The sequence below is a fragment of the Artemia sp. Qi Xiang Cuo genome, chromosome 14, assembly GCF_049724085.1.
Source record: "Artemia sp. Qi Xiang Cuo chromosome 14, ASM4972408v1, whole genome shotgun sequence".
Lineage (NCBI taxonomy): Eukaryota > Metazoa > Arthropoda > Branchiopoda > Anostraca > Artemiidae > Artemia > Artemia sp. Qi Xiang Cuo.
This window is the reverse complement of record NC_142807.1, coordinates 28,017,726-28,043,964: the sequence shown is the minus strand read 5'-3', so window position 1 is coordinate 28,043,964 and position 26,239 is coordinate 28,017,726. Positions and strand designations below refer to the sequence as shown.

The 26,239-nt window shown below is 35.5% G+C and overlaps 1 protein-coding gene across 6 annotated transcripts in view; it reads right to left on the bottom strand.

Annotated features, from left to right (window-relative positions):
- The window catches only part of axo (axotactin), a 228,528-nt gene that overhangs the window by 12,590 nt on the left and 189,699 nt on the right, over positions 1 to 26,239 (bottom strand). For all 6 annotated transcript variants that reach the window (XM_089100414.1, XM_089100418.1, XM_089100415.1 and 3 more), the window contains exons 25-27: positions 25,942 to 26,089; positions 12,611 to 12,779; positions 10,556 to 10,715 (exon numbers count right to left, since the gene is read on the bottom strand). In XM_089100414.1, the coding sequence (XP_088956540.1) occupies positions 10,556 to 10,715; positions 12,611 to 12,779; positions 25,942 to 26,089 (477 nt within the window). The remainder of the gene's footprint in view (positions 1 to 10,555; positions 10,716 to 12,610; positions 12,780 to 25,941; positions 26,090 to 26,239) is intronic.

The following is a 26,239-nucleotide window of genomic DNA, read 5'->3' as shown; positions in this document are numbered from 1 at the left end:
GCATCCGTGATCTTTCTTTTGGCAAAAAAACACAAAATTCTGCGTTTTTAAAGATAGGAGCTTGAAACTTCTATAGTATGATTCTCTGATACGCTGAATCTGATGTAGTGATCTTCATTAAGGTTTTATGACTTTTAGGGGTTGTTTCCCCCTTTTTTCGGAAATGAGGCAAATTTTCTCATTCGCATAGCTTTTGATGGGTAAGATTAAACTTGATGAAATTTATATATTTGAAATAAGCATAAAAATTTGATTCTTTTGATGTATCTATTGGTATCAAAATTCCGTCTTTCAGAGTTTCAGTTATTATTGAGCCGGTTCGCTCCTTACTTACAGTTCGTTACCACGAACTGTTTGATCAGAAAAAGACTTAGTGATAGGGTTGGTTTTCAGCCATTGATCCAAATTTTAATAGCCGATAAATACCAACGATTCTTCCTTAAAAATACAACTTCGAGTTTCAACACTTTTTATAGCAAATTCTTTCACTTATAGATTTTAAGCAAATATCAAGAATAGTTCAAAAATCGTTTCGTCAAGACTTTTTCATGGCCAAGTCTCGTTTAAAGGAACAGTCTCTAAAACTTGAACATTAAAAAAATTTTAAACTCTAGATGTTTTCTTCCTAGATTTTGTCCTGGTCTGGCCGTTTAGAATAAGCATCGGCACTGTTTCTGTGTTTCAGAAAAACAGAAACGGAAAAAATGATGAAAAAAAAATACTTTTGCATTTTACAGGGTGCAGATCATGCACCCTGTTATCTATACTGGGTGAGTTATACGCTGTAACTCCCAAGCTTTCATAAGGAAACCACACTGAAACAATCCCAAATCCACTAATCCATTTTATTTTCAATCAACTACACGCGCATACAATACGACCCTACCAGTACAGGCGATTCTAAAACCTATTAGAAGACATGGCCATAGCACGATTTCGTTCTTGCCACCTCATGATTTTGAACAACAGAGTATGAAATAAAAGGAATAAACTTTCCTTTCAAACACAAAAGCACAACCGCTTTGAACAAAATAGAAAACAAACTGAAGGTCAAACTTTGAATTTTTCACTTAGAAACATTCTTATTTCGAGTGCTCCATCAGTTGTTCTTGCACATTGGATTGCTTGAACTATCCGTGTTAAAATACGAATTTCATTGGTTTTTGGGGTGGGGACTGTATACCTCCAGTTCGGGGTTTTCAACCATGGCGATTTCAATAGTGTACCTTATATTTCGATCCAATGCCATTTTCGAAAGGTTTTGGGCTTTTTTTTTTGGAGAATAAGGGAAATTTGTTTTTGTATTAAGGTTAACATTGAAGTTTAATGGAGGTAATAATTAACGTTGCAGAATCAGCATCAAATGGTCTATCACATTTTCAGTGCATTTGCAGCAGTTACGTGTGATACAAAATAATGGCACTGCGAGTGTTGTCCGGAGATAATCGGAGAACCTCGGTGAGATCCCAATATGTACAGTTAAATATTATCCCTGTGTCAGGTCTTGGGAAATTTTACCATGGGTTATTTATGTTTAAGTATTTTTCTAATTTGGTTCCCAAGTGTTTTTTAAATTTATTTATTTCTGGTGATGATGTACACAATTGTCCTACTCGTCATGCTAGAGAATTACGGACACCTCAAGTTATTAATACTAGATCGCTATTTTCAATACGTCTTGTGGGGCCAGTTGTCTGGAATATTTTGCCTGTTTCTTTAAAAAGGTCAGCGAATCTATGTGAATTCCGTCGGGACCTTAAAACCCTTTGTCTCCATAGGTATGAATTTGTATGAATTTTTTTAAAGGGTGGTAGAGTTGAGTCACTCTCAGGTTTGCCTGGAACCTGTTTTTCCCGTTTTTCGTATATATATTTATTTTTTTTGTTTCGTTTATTTATTATTTATGGGATGGCGGCGGGAAGTTTTGGAGTATGTGAAGTATTGATTTTTGGTTATTGCGACCAGGAGCCGAGTGAGTGTAAGATTTTCATTTTTTCTTCTTTTTTTCTTTCTTTCTTCTTTTTCTCTTTTTTTTCTCTTCTTTATCTTTATTATGTTGTTATAAGTGTTAATTTTAAGAGGGTAAATACTTCCGAACAAGCGTTAGCTTATGGAAGGTCATTTTTTTTTTGCGTTGTGTTGTTTTTGGAATAAACCCTTAGGCTATCTTATCTTATCTTAAATAAAAAAATTTTATAGAACAGTTTTTCTTGAAACACATTTTTTTTATTTTCGGTTACTGTAGAACCGAGATTTGCTCTTTACTAGCTTGCAGCTACTGATACATCGATGGTGTCTAAAATTCGTTAAATAGAAACACTGAGAACTCACTAGAGTCTCCTTTTCTACTGAACTGTAATATAAAGCCCTTTCCACTTCTTTGTAAACTGCCCAACCTTACTTATTTTGTTGTAAGATCTAAGGTAACAGTACTGCAAGCTTCTGGCTCTGTTTTGGACCACCTTTTAAGTTAATACTGAGCTACAGGTTCTCAATCTCCGGAGGATGTCTTGTAGTTAGACTAGATCTTCTTCTTGGCTGAAAAAGCATTAGTTAAAAGAGCTAGCTAAATGAAATACAATAAAAACTATTTCTTTAATGTTCCCTCCAAAATCAGATATAGTTTCAGCCCACTCATCACGTGCACTTTCTTCATCCAACTTGACAGGGTCATCCATATCAGACGAGGTATTAGCAATATCCTCGTCTTTGACATCGGGTAGATCATCTTCGTCTGCATCAGTCTCTTGCTCTCTACTTGAGCCTTCTTCCACTTCATAATCATTGTCATCAGATTCACATTCAGCAACTTGTTCTACATCAATTTATCACCAGAACTTGAAAGCCTTGGTTAGAAAAAGGTGAAGAAGGTGATCAAAGCACGAAGACCTTTCAATCACCCCAAGGTAGCAAGTCTTAACAATAGCATAAGGCAAACACTTGGTTAAACAAAAAAAAGAAACAAACAGAAAACAGGTAAAAGAACAGAAACTGAAAAAATAGGCTAAAAACCCCTATGCCTTCCCAAAGCCAGAACATAATTTGCACTTTACTGAAAAAAATACAAATGAATGTGCATTGTCCGTTTAATATCGTATGCTGATATTTAGTAATCAAACTGTTAACATTATTTGATTTATTAAAGTTATAGAAGTAAAAACATTTACATTGCTTTCCGTAAAGTGCAAATTATATACTTGCCTTGGAAAGGCATAGGGATTTTGAACCCAACTTAAGTTAATTTATGCTCGTTTTGAGTTTGACCTGGTTGTTTATTGTAAGTTATTTTTGTTTTTGGGTCTCAAATATGTATTGATGCTGATTTATGGGAGTTTCACGCTTGGTGGGTTATTTGGTTTTATTTTCGCTAATTTCTGGTTTAATAAAGTTCTTAAATTTTCTTTAAAAATCATATTTTGTGGAAAAAGTTTTTTTTAATTAATTTCTGTTCGTTTTATATTGACATAGTCTTTTCAGAGAAAAAGAAAATAATACTTTAAATCTTTTCATTTTTTTAAGAATTTATAGTTTGGCTTGATATTTGTAGGATGGAGAAAAATTTTCAGCAATTTTTAACAACATACACCCTCTTAAAAATCTGGACACAAATAGTAGTGTTTAATTTAGTTTCATAACTCCTCTAGTTGACCTGAAATGGAAAACTTGATACTATTCGCAAAAAAATCTGTTCACTTTCTTTGATAGCTTGGATACACTTACGCTATTTTGATTTGGTTAAATTTTAAGAGCAGAAGCAGCCCCGAAAGTTAAAACATAATACCTTCAGTCGTTCTTGGGATATATATTAAATTTAAGTAAATATGATTAATAAAAATCAAAGAAAGGATTAGTGGCTATAGTAGACAACTAGTAAGTTGGCTACTAGTTTCTTACTTGCTTGCACTATTTATAAGTAATATTTGACTAATCAACGAGTAAAAGAAACTGCCGAAACCTCTAAAAAAAAACGTACCTAGATCTCTACCTCTTGGATGGTATGCAAAAGAGGTTTTTTTTAAAATATAATACACAACATATGTGAATTTTATAAATCCAAGCAACAGGCTCTAAAGGACGCTTAGTGGACCATACTAAATATTTTTAAAAACATATATATTCATTAAATTTGGCTTAGTAAGAACTTGTATTATTATAATTTTCATTAAAAACAATTTTTGAAATTTTCAATAATTGTTTTTAATGAAAATTAATCAGAGGATTAGTGGCTAATGGCGATACCTCTATAAAAAAAAACGCAAGCCTTGACCTCTGCCTCCTGGGTGGTGTGGAAAAGAGGTCGTGTGAAAAAATGATTTTCTTTGAATTTTTTTTTAGTTTGAAGAAACATTCCCCAAAAAAGGAAGGCAGAAAAAGAGAACAAGGAAGTTGTCTTAAAAATGAGTAGTGAATCGGAAAAAGCCGGAACCAATCAGGAACCAAGTTGCACTATACTTCATCCTTTTAAAGACATAGGAAGAAACCAAAGACGACGGTGACGGCAACGTTCTTCTGTTCCAAAGACAGAATCACCATGAAATTTCCTACGTTGCCGCACTTGCCAGCAAGTTATTGTCTATTCCTTCGACTAGTGTGACCACAGAAAGACTATTTTTGGTGGTAGGCCTGGTTGTGACTATGATAGTGACTTAGAAAAAAAATGGCCTCAGTCCACACAGAGTGGATAAGTTAATTTTCATTCACGATAACTATAGCCATATCCCGCAGTTCTAATATACTTCTGAAGTTTGCCTGAAGGAGTTTTTTTTCGACGCACTAATATTCAAAGATAAATGATGAATTCTGTGATAAGGTATTCGAAGTTTAGTATACAATAATTTTCGAGGAATAAAAATAATAGTAATTTTGATTATTAATTCTGTTAGAAAAACATAGCTCTTAGATATTTCAACTATTCTGCAAGGATTCTGAAATGCCACAGCCATTTCGTTTTTACCAGATTTCTACTTCTCTTGATGAATAATAAATAAGACCAGCGTCCAGCCAGCGACTCGCAAAGTTTCTACCTCATGAATAGGTAGAATATCTTGTAAATAAAAATTGGATTTGAGGAAGACTAAAATCTATTTTATAAATCATATATAACAGCTTTCTATATAAACCTTATATGCCCCCAGGGCATAACTTAAAACCCTTGCACTGAGGGCTCTGAGGGGGATATCATCCTAAATGACCCAATTTCCAGAACTTTCAACTACGTTGAACACAATGGATATCTCAAAATTTTGATTGAATGTGTTTGGGAAAATGGTGGGCGTGAGAGGGGCGGTAGTCGCTATCCAATCACTTTCAACTATTAAAAAGGGCACTAGCCCTTTCAATTTCCAATTGAATGAGTCCTTTTGAAGTTTCTACGACAACGCTTTCAATAAAAAACTTTATATGCCCCCAGGGCATAACTTACAACCCCTGCACTGAGGGCTCTGAGGGGGTTATCATCCTAAAGACAAAATTTCCAGAACTTTCAACTGTGTTGAACAAAATGGATATCTCAAAATTTTGATTCGATGTGTTTGGCAAAATGGTGGACGTGAGAGGGGCGTTAGTCGCTCTCAAATCCCTTTGAACTATTTAAAAAGGCCCTAGCCCTTTCAATATCTAACTTAATTAACCATTTTCAAGTTTCTACGACAAGGCTTTCAATAAAAACTTGATGAGCCCCTAGGGCATCCTATAAGAAAAAATTTCCAGAATTTCAACTACGTTGAACAAAATGGATATATCAAAATTTTAATTCGATGTGTTTGGGAAAATGGTGGGCGTGAGAGGGGCGTTAGTCGCTATCCAATCACTTTCAGCTATAAAAAAAGGCACTAGGCCTTTCAATTTCCAATTGAATGAGCCCTTTTGAAGTTTCTACGACAACGCTTTCAATAAAAAACTTTATATACCCCCAGGGCATAACTTACAACCCTTGCCCGAAGGGCTGTTGGAGGAGGGGTTGTCATCCTTAAAGACCTAATTTCCAAAACTTTCAACTACGTTCAATAAAATGGCTATCTACAGATTTTGATTGGATGTGTTTAGGGAAAAGGTGGGCGTGAGAGGGGGTTAGTTGCCCTCAAATCACTTTCGACTATTAAAAAGGGTGCTAGTCCTTTGAATTTCAAATCGAATGAGCCCCTTTTCAAGTTTCTACGACAAAGATTTCAATAAAAACCTTATATGCGCCCAGGGCATAACTTATAATCCCTGCCCTGAGGGTTGTGGGGGAGTGTCCTCCTGAAAAATATTTTTTCTATCTGGAAATCAACTACCCTGAACAAAATGGCAATCTCAAAATTTCTATTGGATGTGTTTGGGAGAAGGATGGGTGGGCGTGGGGGGAGGGGGGGGGGGTCTAGTTGCCCTTCAATCACTTTCGACTATTAAAAAGGGCACTAGACGTTTGAGTTTCCAGTCGAATGAGCTTTTATTGAAGTTTCTACGACAACGCCTTCTTTAAAAACCTTATATACCCCCAGGGCATACCTTAAAACCCTTGCCCTGAGGGATGTGGGGGAGTGTACTCCTCAAAAACACATTTTCTATCTGGAAATCAACTACGCTGAACAAAATGGCTATCTCAAAATTTTGATTGGATGTGTGTGGGGGAATGATTGGCGTGGGGGGGGGCTATTTGCCCTCCAATCACTTTCTACTATAAAAAGGGTAGTAGCCCTTTGAATTTCCAATCGAATGAGCCTGTTTTGAAGTTTCTACGACAATGCCTTCTATAAAAAACCTTAAATGCCCCCTGGGCATAACTTAAAACCCTTGCCCTGAGGGTTGTGGGGGAGCGTCCTCCTCAAAAACATTTTTTTCTATCTGGAAATCAACTGCGCTGAACAAAATGGCTATCTCAAAGTTTTTATTGGAGGTGTTTGGGGGATTGATGGGGCGTGGGGGGGGCGCCCTAGTGGCCCTCCAATCCTTTTTGACTAATAAAAAGAGTGCTGACCCTTCGAATTGCCAATCGAATGAGCCTGTTTTGAAGTTTCTACGACAACTCCTTCTATAAAAACCTTATATGCCCCCAGGGCATAACTTAAAACCCTTGCCCTGAGGGTTGTGGGGGAGTGTACTCCTCCAAAACACATTTTCTATCTAGAATTCAACTACGCTGAACAAAATGGCTATCTCAAAATTTTGATTGGATGTGTTTTGGGGAATGATGGGCGTGGGGGGAGGGCTAGTTGCCCTCCAATCACTTTCGACTATTAAAAAGGGCAATAGCCCTTTTAATTTCAAATCGAATGAACCTGTTTTGAAGTTTCTACGACAATGCCTTCTATAAAAACTTTTTATTCCCCCAGGGCATAAGTTAAAACCCTTGCTCTGAGAGTTGTGGGGGACTGTCCTCCTCAAAAACATTTTTTCTATCTGGAAATCAACAACGCTGAACAAAATGGCTATCTCAAAATTTTTATTGGATGTGTTTGAGGGAATGATGAGCGTGGGGGGGGGCTAGTTGCCCTCAAATCACTTTCGACAATTAAAAAGGGTACTAGCCCTTTGAATTTCCCATCGAATGAGCCCTTTTCGATGTTTATACGACAACACCTTCTATAAAAACCTTATATGCCCCCAGGGCATAGCTTAAAACCCTTGTCCAGAGGGTTGTGGGGGAGTGTCCTCCTAAAAAAGATATTTTCTATCTGGAAATCAACTACGCTGAACAAAATTGCTATCTCATAATTTTTATTGGATGTGTTGGGGGAAATCCTGCGCCTGGGGGGGGGCTAGTTGCCCTCCAATCACTTTCGACTATTAAAAAGGGTACTAGCCCTTTGAATTTCCAATCGAATGAACCTGTTTTGAAGTTTCTACGACAATGCCTTCTATAAAAACTTTTAATGCCCCCAGGTCATAACTTAAAACCCTTGCCCTGAGGTTTGTGGGTGTGTGTCATAAACAAAAACTTATTTTCTTTCTGGAATAAAACTCGGCTTACACATTGGGCTTTCTCAATTTGGGTATGTTTGTTTTTGGGTGGTATTTGTTGGGTGGGGGGGGGGGGGCTATTTGTACTCCAATCACTTTCGACTATTAAAAAGGGTACTAGCCCTTTGAATTTCCCATCGAATGAGCCTTTTTTGAAGTTTCTACGACAACACCTTCTATAAAAACCTTATATGCCCCAGGGCATAACTTAAAACCCTTGTCCAGAGGGTTGTGGGGTAGTGTCCTCCTCAAAAACATATTTTCTATGTGGAAATCAACTACGCTGGACAAAATGGCTATCTCAAAATTTTGATTGGATGTGTTTGGGGGAATGATGGGCGAGGGGGGGGGGGGAAGTTACCCTCCAATCACTTTCGACTATTAAAAATGGTACTAGCCCTTTGAATTTCCAATCGAATGAGCCTGTTTTGAAGTTTCTATGAAAACACCTTCTATAAAAACCTTATATGCCCCCAGGGCACAACTTAAAATCTTGCCCTGAAGGTTGTGGGGGAGTGTCCTCCTAAAAAACATATTTTCTATCTGGAAATTAACTACGCTGAACAAAAGGGTTATCTCAAAATTTTGATTGGATGATTGGGGTGGGGGGGGGGGCTAGTTGCCCTCCAATCACTTTCGACTATTAAAAAGGGTACTAGCCCTTTGAATTTCCCATTGAATGAGCACTAGCCACTCCAATTTCCAATCAAATGAGCCCTTTTCGAAGTTTCTACTACAACTCCTTCGATACGAAGTGCCCGGGTGGAGAAAAAAAAACACATTGTGCCCACATCGTTCTTTACTTAGGCAGCGCTAGCGCACTGCCTATGATCAGAAAATTAAACGAAAAATCTGATTCGCTCTAATTATTTCTAGTTACAATAGTATTAGTTAAATCTCATTGTGAATGGGGCTTAAATTTCTCAACGATAGTCTCCAGTTAGGAGTCACATAAATTTGGTCCAAGATGTATTGTGGTAAATCCAAATTCACCGCGAGTATATATGGTTAACAGTCTTTTTTATTTCACTCTGTATTCCTCAAGGTAAGAAATCATAAGGACACGCAATTTCTCAAAAAATTGGAAAAAGACCCAGATATCATTATCACTAGGACTGAGATAGGGAACAAAGTTGTTATTCTCGATATATTTTATCCAACACACATACTTATAAGCCTATAGATTCATGCCTCACCGAAAACTTCAAAAGAAAAACAAGAAAGAACTTGGATTTTAAAAACTGAAAGACTCATTGCTACACAGATGTTTATGATTCTTTATCCTAAAGGCTACTCCTCTCCTAAATTGTAAAATCTCCCAAACATTCACGAAGATGGAGTTCCTCTACGCTGCATTGTGGCTTCTTGTAGCTCTCCTGCTGTCCAATCGGTGAAGTGATTGTCCGCATTTTTTCGTCTCCTTATTTCAGCGTAAATTTTATATTAACATAAACATATATATATATATATATATATATATATATATATATATATATATATATATATATATATATATATATATATATATATATATATATATATATATATATATATATATATATATATATATATATATATATATTCCAATTTCCAGTTCCAATTTCACCCTTCCAGAAAGTTTCCATTTCCTTTAAATCTTTCTTTAGACCTTATCTTTTTCTCTTCATTTATTCCAAACCTTAGTGATTTAGTCTTCTTAAACATTAGTTTTCACACCTATTCTAGCACCTTGAACTCACAAAACCTCTAAAAGTTCATTAATTATGTCACATTTTCATCTAGAATGCTTAAATCATCAGCATAATCTAAGTCCAGGAGAGTTTTTTCCTCCCCATTTGATTTCGTGATTTCCCATTGCCTTTCCTGTGCTCCTTAAGACAAAGCCCATCAGAATGACCCATATGAAGGGGGATATACCCCAACCCTGCTTAACTCCTGCTTTAATACAAAACCAGCTTCTAACCTCATTTCCTACCTTAACCACAGCAGTGTTATTCTCGTACACAGCACTGATCACTTTAATGTTTGTGTCTGGTATATCAGACTAGGAGCCTTTGCTAAAGCTCTTCTATGAACACAATCGGAAGCTTGCTCATAATCTAAAAAACTGAGGACCAAAGGTGTTTTACAATTCAGGCACTTATCGATTTAGAATTAGAATGAGTCAATTAATAATAATTAAAATAACAAAAACAAATTTGGCTGTAACCTCGTTAGCGAGCTTTTTGCCAATTAGCAAATTTTGTTACCCGATTTTTTTTCATTTGGAATAATACCATTTACTTATACATCTCTTGCTTAAAGTATCAAATAATAACGTATAAATCTGAAATGTTAATCTACGTCTTTGACAACTGATGCTTTGACAGTAAGAGATCAAAGCAAAGCTGATGTGTACGCAAAAGAGGAGGGAGACAGCTCAGAGTAGGCATCTCTGATAGCAGGGGCAGCTCCAAAGATGTAATTGATTCTCAAGACAATGAAGTAACGTTACGGAAGGGGAAAATAGAAATAACACTTGAAGCATTTTTTCATTGTTTAAAACAAGTTACTTCTACCCCCCCCCACTTGATGAGACTACAACCCAAAGAAAAAGTCTTTAAAAATGTCCTACTTGATAAACATCCATCAAATTTATCGTAGTCAGAAAATCTTGGATCACTGGTGTGTTTAATTCCGCCAACATGAATTGCATTCGTATCAGTGACGTCAGCCAGTAGATTGATATGTATTGAGGTTGACAACGGCCGTATCGGGATTTCACTTCGGTCAACCTAAAATTAAAAAAAATATATATGGCGAATCTGAGCTGTAAAACCTTTAATCAATCATTCTATTATTTTCAAGATAGGTGACCAAAAATACAAAGATAAGTTTTGTTCTTAGTAGGTGACAAATATTTTAAAAGAACAGAGAGTTGCAAGACCCTTTTATTGAAAATTCGTAACTGACGCAGACAAACTAGATGTTCTTTGGGGAGCAGAAAAGTCCTTAAGGAGCCTACATAAAATAAAATACCAGTTGACGAGAATCTCAATAGCCTTTCATCGATAACTTATACAATTAAAATTCTCTTGCTTGAAATAAAGTCAAGCAAGCTTAATTTTCAGTAGCTCTCTAGTTTTTATTTACTATAGATTTTCTTTACTAGGGGAGCTGGAAATGTAGCTCCCCTCCCATAGAAAATTCCCTTCCCCCACAAAAATCATCCACGGAAAGATCCTCCCGCGTAAGCACGCCCACCAGAAAATACCCCTCGAAAATATCTTTATACTTTCCAATAGCCAATACCATAGGTAAGGAATGGGCAAAGTTCAAAACTTGCAGCCCTTCCCCGGGTGCTATGGGGGGTCAAATCATCCTTAAAGACATAGTTATTAGATCCTTCGACCATGATACAAAAAAATGGCTATCTCAAAATTTTGACCGGACAATTTTGGGTAAAAAATATTTTTGGTAACTTAAAAAGGGCACTAGAACTTTTAATTTCTGATCAAATGAGCACTCTTCCGATCCTTAAGGATCACTGGTTTGATACGGTCACCCCTGGGAAAAACAAAACAAAAAAAAGCTAATAAACACGCATTTGTGATCTTGCTTCTTGTGAAAAATTCAAAATTCGACATTTTTGTATATAGGAGCTTGAAAGCTCTACAGCAGGGTTCTCTGCTATTCTGAATTTCATGGTGTGATATTCATTAAGATCATCTGATTTCTTAGGGGTGTTCCCCGCCTTTTTCAAAAATTAGGCAAATTTTCTCAGGCTCGAAACTTTTCATGAATTTTATATATTTTGAATAACCATCAAAATTTGATTCTTTTGATATATCTATTATTATCAAGAATCTGTTTCTTACAGTTTTGGTTAGGCCTACCATTGAGCCGCATCGCTCCTTACTTACAGTTCGTTATCACAAACTTTTTGATAAAGCCTTTTCTTCTTCCGACTCGAAAGAGATTACGAAATATTTGAAATGGTTTATTATCATATCCCAGCATACCCTGGGGCTTTTAGCCTTTCATTTGTCTCCTTGCAGATAATGTCTATAATTTCTCTTAGTGATATGTTGGCACAGAGTGGCAATGGCAATCCACACGGCGTCGTATGAAAATTTTTATATGAATGATAATTATAACCAAACCCATGCAAATGGGTTTGGTTATAAATTTATAATGGTTTAGGTTATCAACCTGGATTTTTGAACTTGTGATATCAGAATTGAAATTGTCCTATCTTGTAGGTCAGACAAAAAAAATTCCTTGCACAAACAATAGTTAGTTATTAAGAGCAAAAACCTAAAACTAATTTTTCTCATCTACAAGATATATTACATGGAAAATACTGCCTTTTGAATTAGCGCAAAAAAATCTTCCTTGAAAAAAAGGACACGTCTGAGCAACCTAAATCACTTTTAATGATAAGCTACATGTTGAGGGGGATCAAATCATTTTCTAAGAACATCCAAATAATTGAGGTAATTAAAAATTGTAAAATGAAAACCGAAAATTATTTACCCAACAACATAGTGTTTCGAATTATTTACCAAAAACTACTCTTTAAACAAATAGAGGCATGTTTCTAAAACGAAAAAAAAACTGTTCATTTTAATGAAAAAAAATGAGAAGATTATCTCTATAGATAAAATAAAAACTAAGAATTGCCACAAACCTTTAAGTGAGTTACATTTCCTTTTCGTCTATAGAAAATTGAGTGTCTAGCTCCATTCAAGAAGTGTATATTTTTGATTTCTGCACCAAAAACAACTCCATCGCCCCTATCTTCTTCTATTCGCAAATATCCTAGGTGAGTTAACGTGACAAGCAGGTACTTTGTGTTGCTACAAAAAGGAAGTGTTCAAATAAAAATAGTTAAAAGCTCAATTGCATAGCCAAAGGGATAGCTGAGGGTATTAGAATCCTCAGTTCCAGTGCAAAAACTATATATAGATAAAAAAAATATGCTTGACCCAGAAATTCTTTATTCTTGAATCAGGCGTGTTCACATGATTCTTGAATCTTACTATAGTGACAGTCCTTCTATATGTTTCTGAAGATAAGATAATCAAGTTTCAGAAGCTAAGATAGAGATTTTTAATCCGGCTTGCAGCGGTAGCTGGAAACCTTGTAAGAGACGATCACATCCCATAGTAAAAAACAAAATATCCCATAACTCCTAAAAATAGAGTCAGATCAAAAAAAAAAAGAACTACGCTATTAGAACCACCATGTCCAATACCTCTATATAGGAAACTAACTGTCCCTTGGCTTGAATAACAAGGGATATATATTGGTTTGAAAATCAAGAAAAGTGGATGTAACCACGATATTCTGCATCGACGGCATCTTTTTTTTTCTTTTTCCCCGCACATAGCTGGGCACTGGAACATCGTAGAGAGCTGTTTAATGGCTCATTTTAAAGGAAATTGCTACATCTAGTGCCTTTTGCAGTTAAAAACAATATATTTTTTAAAATAGAATCGATTTTTTTACGAAAAACTGTATTTTTCTATAGCGCTGTAGTAGCAAATGTCATTAAGATCGTATTGCATACGAAAATCAAAATAGTATATTCACCATTATAAAAAGCATGTAGATATAGTTATGTAAAATGTAGTATTTCCTTTAGGGTTTTAACAAAAAATTTGATATGTGAATTGAAACTAGAGTAATTCCTGAAAATTTTAAATAGTCTGTCTATAATTGTCTCCTGGAACCAAACTTTATTTGGCTTAACTTCTAAAGTGCATATCTCTATAACCGTTGTCTTATATTTCCATTGAAAAAACTCATTTTTTTTTATTTTAATTTTCAGTTCAGAATCGCTAAAGTTTTATATTAAAAAGCTATTGAGTTCACTATAAACGTGGATTATGTAAGTTTCACCTATATCATGGTCGTAGAGAATGCTGAAGTTTTTATACATAGGATTGGTACATTTATAACTTTTCCTTAGAACATCATCATGGGTAAAAATCTCCCAAACCAAGAATAGAGCCAGGGCCAAGTGGGTCAGAGCCAGCTATCCTAACCACTAGACTATAAATATTTGTTAAAATATCTGATTAATTAATTTAGGTTGCAGCGGTAGCTAGCAACCTAGTAAGAGACGACCATGTCCAATACTAAGAAATATAATAACCAAGAACTTCTAAAAATATAATGAGATCTAAACAAGAAATAAAATATTAGAACCCGCCTTGTCCGAAATCCATATATTGGAAACTTACTGTCCCTTTGCTTTAATAACGAGGAAATTATATTGGCTTGAAAATCAAGAAAAATGGCTGAAACCACGATATTCTGCATATGCGGCATCTTTTTTTTTCTTTTTTCCATTTTTTCTTTTCCTCCTCAGATAGCTTGCCACTGGAACATCGTAGAGAGTTGCTTAATGGCTCATTTCAAAGGAAATTGATGGGGTTAAAAACTTTTGTAGTTAAAAAAATATTTTTATTTTAATCAATTTTTTACGAAAAACTACATTTTTCTATAACACTGTAGCAGCTTATGTTATTAATAAGGAATGTGTCACCTCTACGTGCGTCTGTAATTAAAAGAAACATTTAAAACGAAATCAAAGTTTTTACAAAGAACTACTTTTTCATATACTAGATAATGAATGACGTCATAGTTTTATTATTACAAAAAAAAGCCGAGGAATCCCAATTTAAAACAAGTCAAAGACATCTTGACAGGGTATGTACCAGATGATAAAACCGTTATCAAAAGACTACAGCCAAAATATTTAACCGATATAATGCTTACGAAGAAATTAGCTTTTTCTATCATTTCTTTTTGCGATGCACATGCTAATATTCTATCAAAAGCCTAGTACGATAGTAGAAAATTAGATCCCGAAGCAGAAGAGCTGAGGATTGTAGAAGCTTTAGTAGCTATTATTAGAGAAGATATTTGATTATCCATAGTTGAAACAAAATATAATCCATCTCCCAGTAAAATTTTAAATGAAATGTGAAATGATTTTCATATTTACACTTTCCAATGAACATAAAGCTTAAAAATAGTGATAAAAGAAACTAAAATTAAAAAACTGAGAAATTGAAAGATTAAATTTATATTTAATCGCTGTAATTATAATAATTTAGAATAATTTTTAGTTCATTGTTATCCCCTGGTTACATGTACATTTATATTAATTTCATAGGAGGAGACACACTACAAATATATCATTAGCGGCTAGCTGAAAAGCCGACTCCTCGTCTCGCACATGAATACAAAATTTTCCTTCAAAATGGTCAATATGCAGTGAACCAGGTTTCTTGGTCACGGACAAAAAATAAATAACAACAAAGCGTGAGATTTCCATACAATTTTGAGACTACATTAAAAATGCTTTTGGTCGTACCATAGTAAGAATTTCTTTGATATCGTATTTATGAACACGCTTCTGAAACCTTTGGAAAATTACAAAGCTATTGAGTTTGGGGGCAAAAAATGACTCTTAGCTGGAAGGCCTATTTTAAAAATAATCACCTTAGCCGATCGAATATGATAATAACTAAGCAGAAAAATTGCACATAGTTTGAAATAACAAACAGTGTTGTGTGATACAATATAATATCGAAAACTTAACGGATTTGAATTATAATCCCAAGTTCCAAATAGTATTTCACTCTAATAATTGAGTCCAGTAATTGCTGTGCACGTAAATACTACTGCTACTACTAATAACAACTCATGAAAGAAGAAAGCCGCTTGAAGCCGAAACATCTGTATTCGATTCTTTCCCACCCAAATCTGTACGAAGCTTAATTTGTTACCCCCTCCTCTCCCCTGAAGCTCCGATATCCTTTGAATCCTTTTTATTATCTCTTTGCACCCATTCTGGGAAGACCTATTTGTCGTTTGGCCCCACATGAATGGCGAAGGAATACAATGTTTGGTAATCTATCAAGACATTTATTTATAAAACATGGCTTAGCCATTTCAGCCTTGCTTTCAGTATAGTTCTAGAAAATAGGATCAAACCACATATTAAGTACATCTTATTGTTTGATATACGGCCAGTCAAATAAGTATCGAAGATTATTCTAAGACAATTCCTCTAGTATATATCAAACATATGTTCCTCAGCCTATCGAAGCGCATTCAATTCAGATCCATACTTAACTAATGCCATTACCTGGCTTCCAATATTCTAGTCTTAGTACGAAGTTAGATGTTTCTCTTCTTTCAAGCTTTCTACAACTGTCTAAAAACAAACAACACCTTAGCTGTTCTACTTTTTACAGCTTCACTGCGTCTACTATTCTCACTAATAATGCTACCCAGATGAGCAAAGCTATCTATTTGATCACTTTTCTCGTTACCTAACATCAGCTCACCTGACGGACCATATTACACACCATACCAATACACAACGAAGCAAAATGGGTGCCATCTAGCATTCTCAATAAAAGTCATCTGGTCATGTTACGTGGCCGTCTTGTGAAAAAATATTCAGAAGAGAAAAAAAACGCTTGATTTTGTAGATGGGTGTCATTTGGTACATAGTGGGACAAGGAAACATGGTACACACTGGGACATATCCTAGTATGTACCAGATGACACCCATCTACAAAATCGAGAATAATTTTTTTTCTTCTAAAGGTAATTTTCTTCAAAAAGGTTTAAGTACCTCCGGGTTGTCAAATGAGCGTCAAGGGCGCCGGCAGAAAATTTTCCAGTGGGGGAAGACGCCGAAATAGCTGTGGTTGTTGGGTGACAGTTTAGGTGGTTTAGGGCACCAAACTACGACTTTACCCCGAAGAGGACGAATTTGCAATCAATTTAAAATCCTGAGAAGCTAATTGATTTAAAAGCATCAATAACTATATTTTAGGCTTCCCAGTTGCAAAAGAAGTAATGCCCCACGGTGGTAGTATTGAATTCCACTAAGTTGATTCACTCTATTTGTAATGAAATTATGCTATGTTTGGTGATCAGTAATTGCGTATCAGCTATAATGAGGAGGGTGTGAATCATTGTTTAGGCGGGGGTAGTGTAGATTCCTACAAAAGTATATTTTAATGGACAAACTGCTTACTCTTCAAGAAGCTTCAGATAAATGTTGAAAGAGTAAGTAAGGGAGTAAGAATTAATTAAAATGTTCCTCTATACAGCTAATATATTGCATTCCAATATCTACCGGCCTGCGCTGGATTTAGGATTCTTTGTCTGAGAGGGCGAGGGTTCGAATCCTAGTGCATCCAATTATTTGGTTTGGGACGGGGGTCACTGGCGTGACTCTGTAAGCTCGGCCAAAGTTGACCCAGCTCTAAATGGGCACCTGAAGAAATCTGGGGAAGATAAACAGGAAGGGTGTGCGAAAGCACAGGATGGTTGGCCCCCAACCACCCCATTGCACTTCCTAGCTGAAGGGCCGAGAAACGGAGATCAGCACTACCAGTGGGGACTGTAAAGTCCAATGCCATATTCTTTACCTTTACCTTTACCATATCTGCCGGCACAGAGGTGGAAAAGGCAAGGCAGGTCATCGTCAGCCCCGCCACGAAATTTCTTTGGGGTGGCAAATTCTGCTAGGAACTTAGTTTTCAGCAGTTTTCAATGGTAATATTTTTCTTTTTCTATTTATATGAAGTACTTCAATGTATTTAAAAAAATATGTAATGTAGCCTATTTATCAATAAGAAAATCCTATTGTAGAGGTTGAAATGGCTTTAGTTATGTAGAAGATAAAAAGTCTCACAGAATTTCCATCCAGACAAACAATAATACGGTACTCCTTTTCATCCAACCAAAATTCTTTACTAGTAATATTAACAAAGATTTTTCACCAAAATTATTATTCATAGCCAATTTTTTTAAGTATATTCAAATTTTATCCAAAATTGAAATTTCAAATTTAAACGTAGAATGTGCTAATCAACGTACTATTATTGATTTACATATTTTTAAAGCAATTGACCAGGGATTTAAGGGACCGGTACCTCAAGTTATATCTTGGTTAAGCCTGGGTATTTGGAAAACAATCAGGAACTAAGTAAAAAAAAGAGCTTTTCAACTGAAAGCGAGGAACAGATTTGAAACTTACTTTAGTTGAAAACCTTTTCTATTTGTTTTATTACATTTCATGAAACTGTAAAGTTTTATAAATACAAAAATTTTGGTAATACTTTTTGGATTTTGATCGGTAATCGAACAGTTCGTGGTAATGAACTGTAACTAACTTACAGCGACCTGGCTCAATAGTAGCAAAAACTCTAAAATACGGAATTTTGATACCAATAGATATATAAAAAGAATTGGCTTATTATGCTGATTCCAAATATAGTTTCATTAAGTTTAATCTTACCCATCAAAAGCTACGACCCTGATAAAATTTGTCTGATTTTCTGAAATAAAGGTAAAGACGCCCTTGAAGTCATATAATTTTAATGAAAATCAGACCGTCAGATTCAGCGTATTAAAGAACCCGACTGTAGATGTTTCAAGATCACATCTGCAAAAATGTGGAATTTTGTAATTTTTCCCAAAAGAAAAATCGCGGATGCGTGTTTATTTGTATTTTTTGTTGTTGTTTTTTTCCCAGGGGTGAACGCATCGACACAGTGGGCTCAGAACGTCGGGATAGGGCTCATTCTAATGGAAATGAAAAGTTCTTGTTCCATTTTTAAGTAACCAAAAAATTGGAGGGTAATTAGGCCCCCCCACCTCACTTTTTCCCAAAATCGTCCGATCAAAATTTTGAGATAGGTTTTTTCTTCAGCATGAGCCCCCTACAGCCCCTAGGGAAAGGTTTTTAAGTTATAAAAATCATCCTGTGTTTTATCTGTTATTGGGAAGTATGCATACATTTTTCGGGTGGGGAGGGGAGGACGAATTTTATGCTGGGAGAATTTTCAATCGAGAGTATAGTTTCCAGGGGGGGTGACATTTTCAGAAGAAATTTTACGCTGGGTGAATTTGCCAGAATTCATATACCCCAGGACCTGTCTCTTTCCTACCGTTTACCCCCCTTTCTGACAATTTTCTCTGCAGAACTTATGGCAATTAAGTTTTCTCTTCAAGCCATATCAAGCCAAACAGTGACCAAACATCAGAAGTATATTGTATGCACTGATTCACTGTCAGTTCTGGATTACTCTTCACACAAGCAACACCAAGCAAGAAATGTTGCCATGGAGATTGAAAATTTGGCAACACAACTTGCAAGAAAGGGTATATCAGTCCTATTTATATGGGTTCCAGCACACTGTGGTATAACAGGAAATGAATAAGCAGACCAGGCTGCAAAACAATCCTCCCATCTGGGTCTGATCACTCAAACCCCTATTACTAGTCTTGAATTCCTGTCTTCAATCAGTTCAAAATTTTGGCGGAAGAAGAGGCTTGGCTCCGTTCTTTCCATACCCAGCTCCTGGATCTCTATAATTACAAGCAGCCGTCAAAAGAAATGTACCTCTGATCTCGCATCCTTTCAACTTTTCTCTTTCGTCTTAGATTAAGCCATGCAAAGACAAAATCAACACTATTCCTTTGGAAAATGACCCCTTCCCCCAACTGCGTCACATGTGGAGTGTATGAAGACATACGTCACATCATCTTCAACTGTAGAAAATATGAAAAGGAGAGGGAAGTACTAAGGAATTGCTGTGAGGGGGCATTTAAGGCATTCACAATGCGCTCTGTTCTGGGACATCACATGTCTCCTGCTTGGGCTAGACGACTAAGCACAAACCTTTTAGGTAGATTTGTTAAGACTACTGGTTTGGTTCATTCCCTTTAAGATTTTTTTTTTTTTTTCCCCTTATATTAGCTCATTTTAGAGTCATCACACTTAGTATATTTTTTTCTTTTTTATCTATGTTTTATCAGCTTTTTTTATAGTTGGAGTATGTGGCAGGAATGATGTATATTTGCATTATTTATTTAATTGTGTCGTAATTGTTTTTTAATTGTTTTTTGACAAAGCAGTGCTGAATTACTCTGATTCTCGTTATTCAACGCAGGCATTTGCTACAGGTGAATGACCCCCTATCAATAGCACAATAAGTGATACCTGATGCGGCCCAATGAATATTGACTGAAGTGACACACCCAAGCAAGCTAGTGATTACAGAAGGCACAGAATAATCGAGTGATACGAACGCATATGACCGATTGGTCGAACGCGTCAAACCCCAAACAAACAAACAAACAACAATTCATATACAAAATTTCTTTATATGCCTTGCTTTCTCTTTACCGATTCAATTTTACGCGTGGAGATGTTGAGGGAAATTATCTCGGGTAAATTTTCACCAGGATTGAATCGTCCAGAGGAGGTTTCTATGGGCAAGTGGATTTTTCCGTGGAGGTGGAGCCAGGTATCCTGGCGTTATTTAAAAAACAATCAGAAATTAAAAAAAACAAGTTTTTTCAACTGAAAGTAAGGAGCAACATTAAAACTTAAAACGAACATAAATTTATTACGCATATGAGGGGGTTTGCCCCATCTTCAACATCTCGCTCTTTGCTCTAAAGTTTAAATTTTGTCCCAATTCTTTAAAAAAGATTCCTAAAACACAAGGGTTGTTTCATTAGAACAAAAAGTAAATTCTTTTAAAGTGCAAAAAACTGTAGCTTGAAGAGCGAGGTGTTGAAGAGGGGGAACCCTCTTCATATACGTAATAATTTTTGGTCGTTTTAAGTTTTAATGTTGCTCCTTACTTCATTTGAAACAAACTTGTTTTATTTTCTTTATTTAATGAAGCTTAGAGAGAAACAATTTTCTAAAGACAATCAAAAAAGTATGTCAATTAAAGTAAAAGTATTTAAAAATGAAAAAAGTAAGTAGGTACAAAAAATACACAAAATAATAGCCTACTTACAAAAACTAAGATGCAAACTCCCAGTATTAAGTTCTTTTGAGCAATGCCGATTTGGTTATCAAACATCAAAATATTTAATGCCTTTAGACTCAGTGTTTATAAAAAGTAACGCATTATCAAAGTAGTCTGTTCAAAGTGAAACATTAGAACTAAGATTAAGAAAATCAAATAAAAATATTTAATTCATTATTTTTCATTAAATTTTTAATGCCAAAAGCCAGTAATTTGGCACCTTTATACTTCATAACTATAAAAAATTAAATCTTTTTCAAAATGACAAATAGATAAATACAATCAATCCTTGAAACAAAAAAATTGATAGTCAAACAGTTCGTGGTAACGAACTGTAAGTAAGGAGCGACCCGGCTCAATGGTAACCGAAACACTAAAAAACAGAATTTTGGTACCAATAGATACATCAAAATAATCAGATTTTAATTCTGATTTCAAATATATAAGTTTCATTTTAATCTTTCAGTTTAATCTTACCCATCAAAAATTACGCGCCTGAGGAAATTTGGCTGATTTTCAAAAAAAGGGGGAAAGACTCCTTAAAAGTTATAGAACCTTAATGAAATTCACACCATCATATTCAGCGTATCAGAGAACCCTACTGTAGAGGTTTCAAGCTCCTACCTACAAAAATGTGAAATTTTGCATTTTTTGCCAAAAGAAATATCACGGGTGCGTGTTTTTGTTTTTTTTTTCTTTTCCCCAGGGGTAATCGTATTGACCCACTGGTCCTAGAATATCGTAAGAGGGCTCACTGGAGCGGAAATTAAAAGTTCTAGTGCCCTTTTTAAGTGACCAAAAAAAATGGATGGCAACTAGGCCCCCTCCCACGCTCATTTTTTTCTCAAAGTCACCCAATTAAAATTTTGAGATAGCCATTTTGTTTAGCATAGTCGAAAATTTAATAAATATGTCTTTTACGATGACTTAATCCCCCACAGTTCCCAGGGGAAGGGCTGCAAGTTATGAACTTTGCCCATTGCTTACATATTGTATTGGTTATTGGGAAGTATACATACATTTTGAGGATGGATTTTTTTCTGGTGGGGGGGAGGCTGGGGGAGGGAGTTACTCGGGATACTTTTTTAGTAGAGAGTGTTTCCTTTGGGTAAGGGATATTCCTATGAAGGGGCGCCGGATTTTCACGCACTATCTAAAAAACGGTAAGAAATTAAATTAAAAAAAACAAGTTTTTTCAACTAAAAGTAAGAAGCAACATTAGAGCTTAGAACGAACAGAAGTTATTACGTATATGAGGATGTTCTCCCCCAAGTCAATACCTCGCTCTATACGCTAAATTTTTTTTTCTTAGTGCTTTCAAAAGAGCTATCTATTCTAATTAAACGGCCTTTGTGATTCAGGGGTTTGTGAATTAAATTTTTTTTTAACTTTTAACATAAAGAGCGTGGTATTGACTAAGGGGAAAACCCCATCATATACGTAATAACATATACATAATAAAAAAAAAACAATAAAAAAAAACAAGCGATACGGCTCAATAGTAGGCTAATCGAAACTTTTAAAAACGGAACTTTGATGTCAATAAATGTATCAAAAGAATGAACTTATAATGCTGATTCTAAATATATGAATTTTATTAAGTTTAGTATTACTCATCAAAGGCTACGAGCCTGAGAAAATTTACCTGATTTTTTAAAGAGGGGGGGAACATCCCCTAAAAGTGAAAGAATTTTAATGAAAATCACACCGTCAGATTCAGCGTATCAGAAAACCCTTTTACAAAGGTTTCAAGCTCATATCTGCAAAAATCTGCAACTTTGTATTTTTTGCCAGAAGAAAAATATACGAATATGGAAATTCGTTACGTAAGTTAATTTGTAAATTAGGTCAGAACCAAGTTTAGAGACAGCCATTAAGCAAAAGAAAAGCAAAATTTCTATGTAAATTTTGTTTACTTATTCAATGACGGTGAGCCAAAATAAAAGCTGCATTAACTAAAAAACGATCAGAAATTAAATAAAAAAACAAGTTTTTTAAACTGAAAGTAAGGAGCGACATTAAAACTTAAAACGAACAGAAATTATTCTGTAAATGAAAGGGGCTGTCCCCTTTTCAACGCCTCGCTCTTTACGCTAAAGTTTGACTCTGTCTCACAACTTTATTTTTTAAAACAATAAAAAACTTTTGCGTAAAGAGCAAGGCGCTAAGGAGGGGACAGCCCCTTTCATGTACGGAATAATCTGTGTTCGTTTTAAGTTTTAACGTCGCTCCTTGCTTTCAGTTAAAAAAAACTTGTTTTTTTATTTAATAAAACACAAAAAATGTATCCGTTCAGGGGGAAAATACAGAAATTCTTAGCCTTCTGTTCAGGGGAAACATTTTTGATTATAGTGGCTTTATATATATATATATATATATATATATATATATATATATATATATATATATATATATATATATATCACCTCCTCGTGGGTACTCTTGCAATGCAAGCAAAAGTTGACGGCATATTCTTACCGAAATTGTCCCTTATTAAGTTGTTTTCCTTGTTTTTTTATAAATATACGAACTTTCTTATGTTCTAATAACTGCACTAATTACTAATAAACAAATACATATTTAAGATCACCATAAAACCTGATTCTTTGACTGAATGTTATCAATAGTTAGGGTCTTATACTTTCGTTATTGGCAAGGATCATTATTTACTTACCATTCACTACTATGAAGAATTTGTTGTTTGTTTTTTTTTTGTTCCAGCCAAATCATAAAGAAATTTTTTTTATGGAAAAGTGGAAAGGGGTCACTTAGTCACACATTAGAACTTATGTTTTCCGAATTAAGGGTCAAAATCTATTGGCAGACAGCTGACAACGGGCCAACACACAATGGGTCGAACAAATGTTTGGAGAAAACTGGCCAGGAGTTACTCAGTCAGAAATTAGAACTTATATTTTCCGTATTATGGGTCAAAATCTATTGGCAGGCAGCCAACAATGGGGCAATAAACATTTTTTGCATTGTTTTTCTCTATTCTGCTCTCTTTTCTTTAGTTTCCTTATAATTACACTATAGTCCCAAATTTACAGGGGGCATGGCCCCCCTGCCCCCCCCCCCCTTGCCGGTGCCCATGATGAGCATAAATACAATCTTAGGAAAAGAGAAAGGTATTAAGTTTCAACTTTAAGGGGAACTAGATGGGGAGTAAAACTAAATCAAAAGCTTCAATACATATCTAGATTGCCAAATGGGTGTATATCCAATATCTTAGGAAAAGGGGGAAGGGTATGTTGGAACTTTCAGAGCATATTATTGGGGATGTCCAACTAAATCAAGAAACACGAAGTCTATCCAAGGTTGTCATAAGGGCATATTACAGACATCTTAGGAACCGATAAAGGTATTAAGATGAAACTTCAGGACCCATTGAGGAAGATTTATAACTAAATATTTGTGTTAAAATGGCCTATATGCAATGTATCTGGGATGGCTAAGGGCATTAAGGTGAAAATATCATGGGCTATTGCAGTGTATATTGAACAAAATCCAAATCCACTCTATGCAGGCCAGTTGTCAAAAGAGCATATGAATAATATCTGAGGAACAGCTGAAAGCAATAATTGAACCATTGAGGGCTACTAAAACTAATGCTTATGCAATTAGCACTGCTGCTATTGTGATTTTTTCAAGCTGTGACTGCTTTTAACTGTTTAATTTGTAAATACTTACAACTTCAAATACTTGTGACTGTGAATGATTGCGACTGCAAGCCCAACTACTTGTATCTAAAATTGCCAATGGTTGTTACTTTGACTACTTTGCCATAGCAAAAAAACAGTGGACAGCTCTTCTAAAGCCTGAAGTCAGTTTTAAAAAAGCTTCCTTTGTCTGCAAATGGCATATACAACTGTGACGAAAATCCTGTGACTACAGTTCTTCGTCAGGCGTTTGGGGAGAAAGGTCAGATTATAGTGTGCAAGGCAACATCATCAGAGAAAGGTGTCCTTGTACCCATGGTCGGGAATTTTTCTGCAAGCAGTCAGTGTTTACCCCTTACTTTATATTTCCAATGGAAAAGTTTTAGCCTCATAGGGTAACTGGTACTCCAGCAAACTCGGCAGGTGAAGCCTCACCATCAGGTTGGATCAATCAAGATCTATTTTGAAATATATTCATCACCTCGTATATTCACATACATTTCAAGAGAGCCCGAAGCTTCTCGTCTTAGATAACCATGACTCTCATATCTCCTTGAAAGTTTTCAATTTTGCAAAAGATTCAGGCATTACGCTACCCATCAGCCACAAGCTCTAGCTGTTAGATATTAGTGTATAATTTCCCTTCAAGTGCCAATACAATAAAGCTCTAGATAACTAGCTGTTGTCTAATCCTGGGAAGACCTTGACAATATATGACATTGCTTCTCTTGTTAGACGCAGTCTTCCTCTGTTGTTAACTCCAAATAACATCATGAGGGGCTTTGAGAAATCTGGAATATGGCTGCAAATCCTGAAATCTTCACAGAAGAAAATCTTCTTACCTATTTCATCACTGACAGGGAAAAACACTACACAAAGAAGAAACTACACAGAGCCAGATAGTGAAGGCGAAATGGTCCTGGACAACTTGTGGACAAACTTGTGAGTAGGAATATGGGCAGAAAAGGGGGGATTTAAACTTTAGATAAGGTTTTTTTTGACGGAGGAGAATTTGTCGGCAAATTATATCGGTATCGAATTGGTGAGATATCGGTATCGGTATCGGAGCCCAAAAATCCTTATCGGTCGGGCCCTAACAGTTACTCACTATATAGAGACTCAAATGAGTTCAGTGAGCCCTTAAAAACAAATGAAAGTACGATATTTCGTCGATTATATTTCAAATCTACTAGTATTTATAATAAACTTAGACATTTTACAATACGTAACGTACTCACAAAAAAAATACCTCAAGGGTTTTTTTCGTTATAAAGAGCAGTATTAAATTTGCGACTCTTTACTCTTAGGCCACAAAAGGCTTAAAAAATGAATTATTTTGGAAAAATTCCGGTATATAGCATTTTCTTCTGATACCATCCCTCCTGTTCACCATCCTTCCTGATGCCATCCCTCCTGATGCTATCCTGTTCACCATTTCTTGAAGCGAAAATAGAGTTTCACTGCTTAAGAACACAAAAAATGAACAGCCTACTTACTCATTTCCAGTTTGAATAAGGAGGAGGGCTTGGGCAATATTTCTCACAGCAGGTGTTGAAAAAGCAAACTGTACTTGAACATTATTAAATTCCTTAGCCTTGTGCTTAGCATAAATGTAGGAGTCACCACCAAAACTGGCCCCTCTCTCTACAAAAAAAAGAATACATCGATCAATACAAAACTTGTAGTGAAAATCAGGAAAGACATCAAATTTAAGGAGGGCTGAATGAACTATCCCAATCAATTTTTAAGCACCCATCTTTTTAATATTGAAAGAAATCATACCAAGCCGATCAG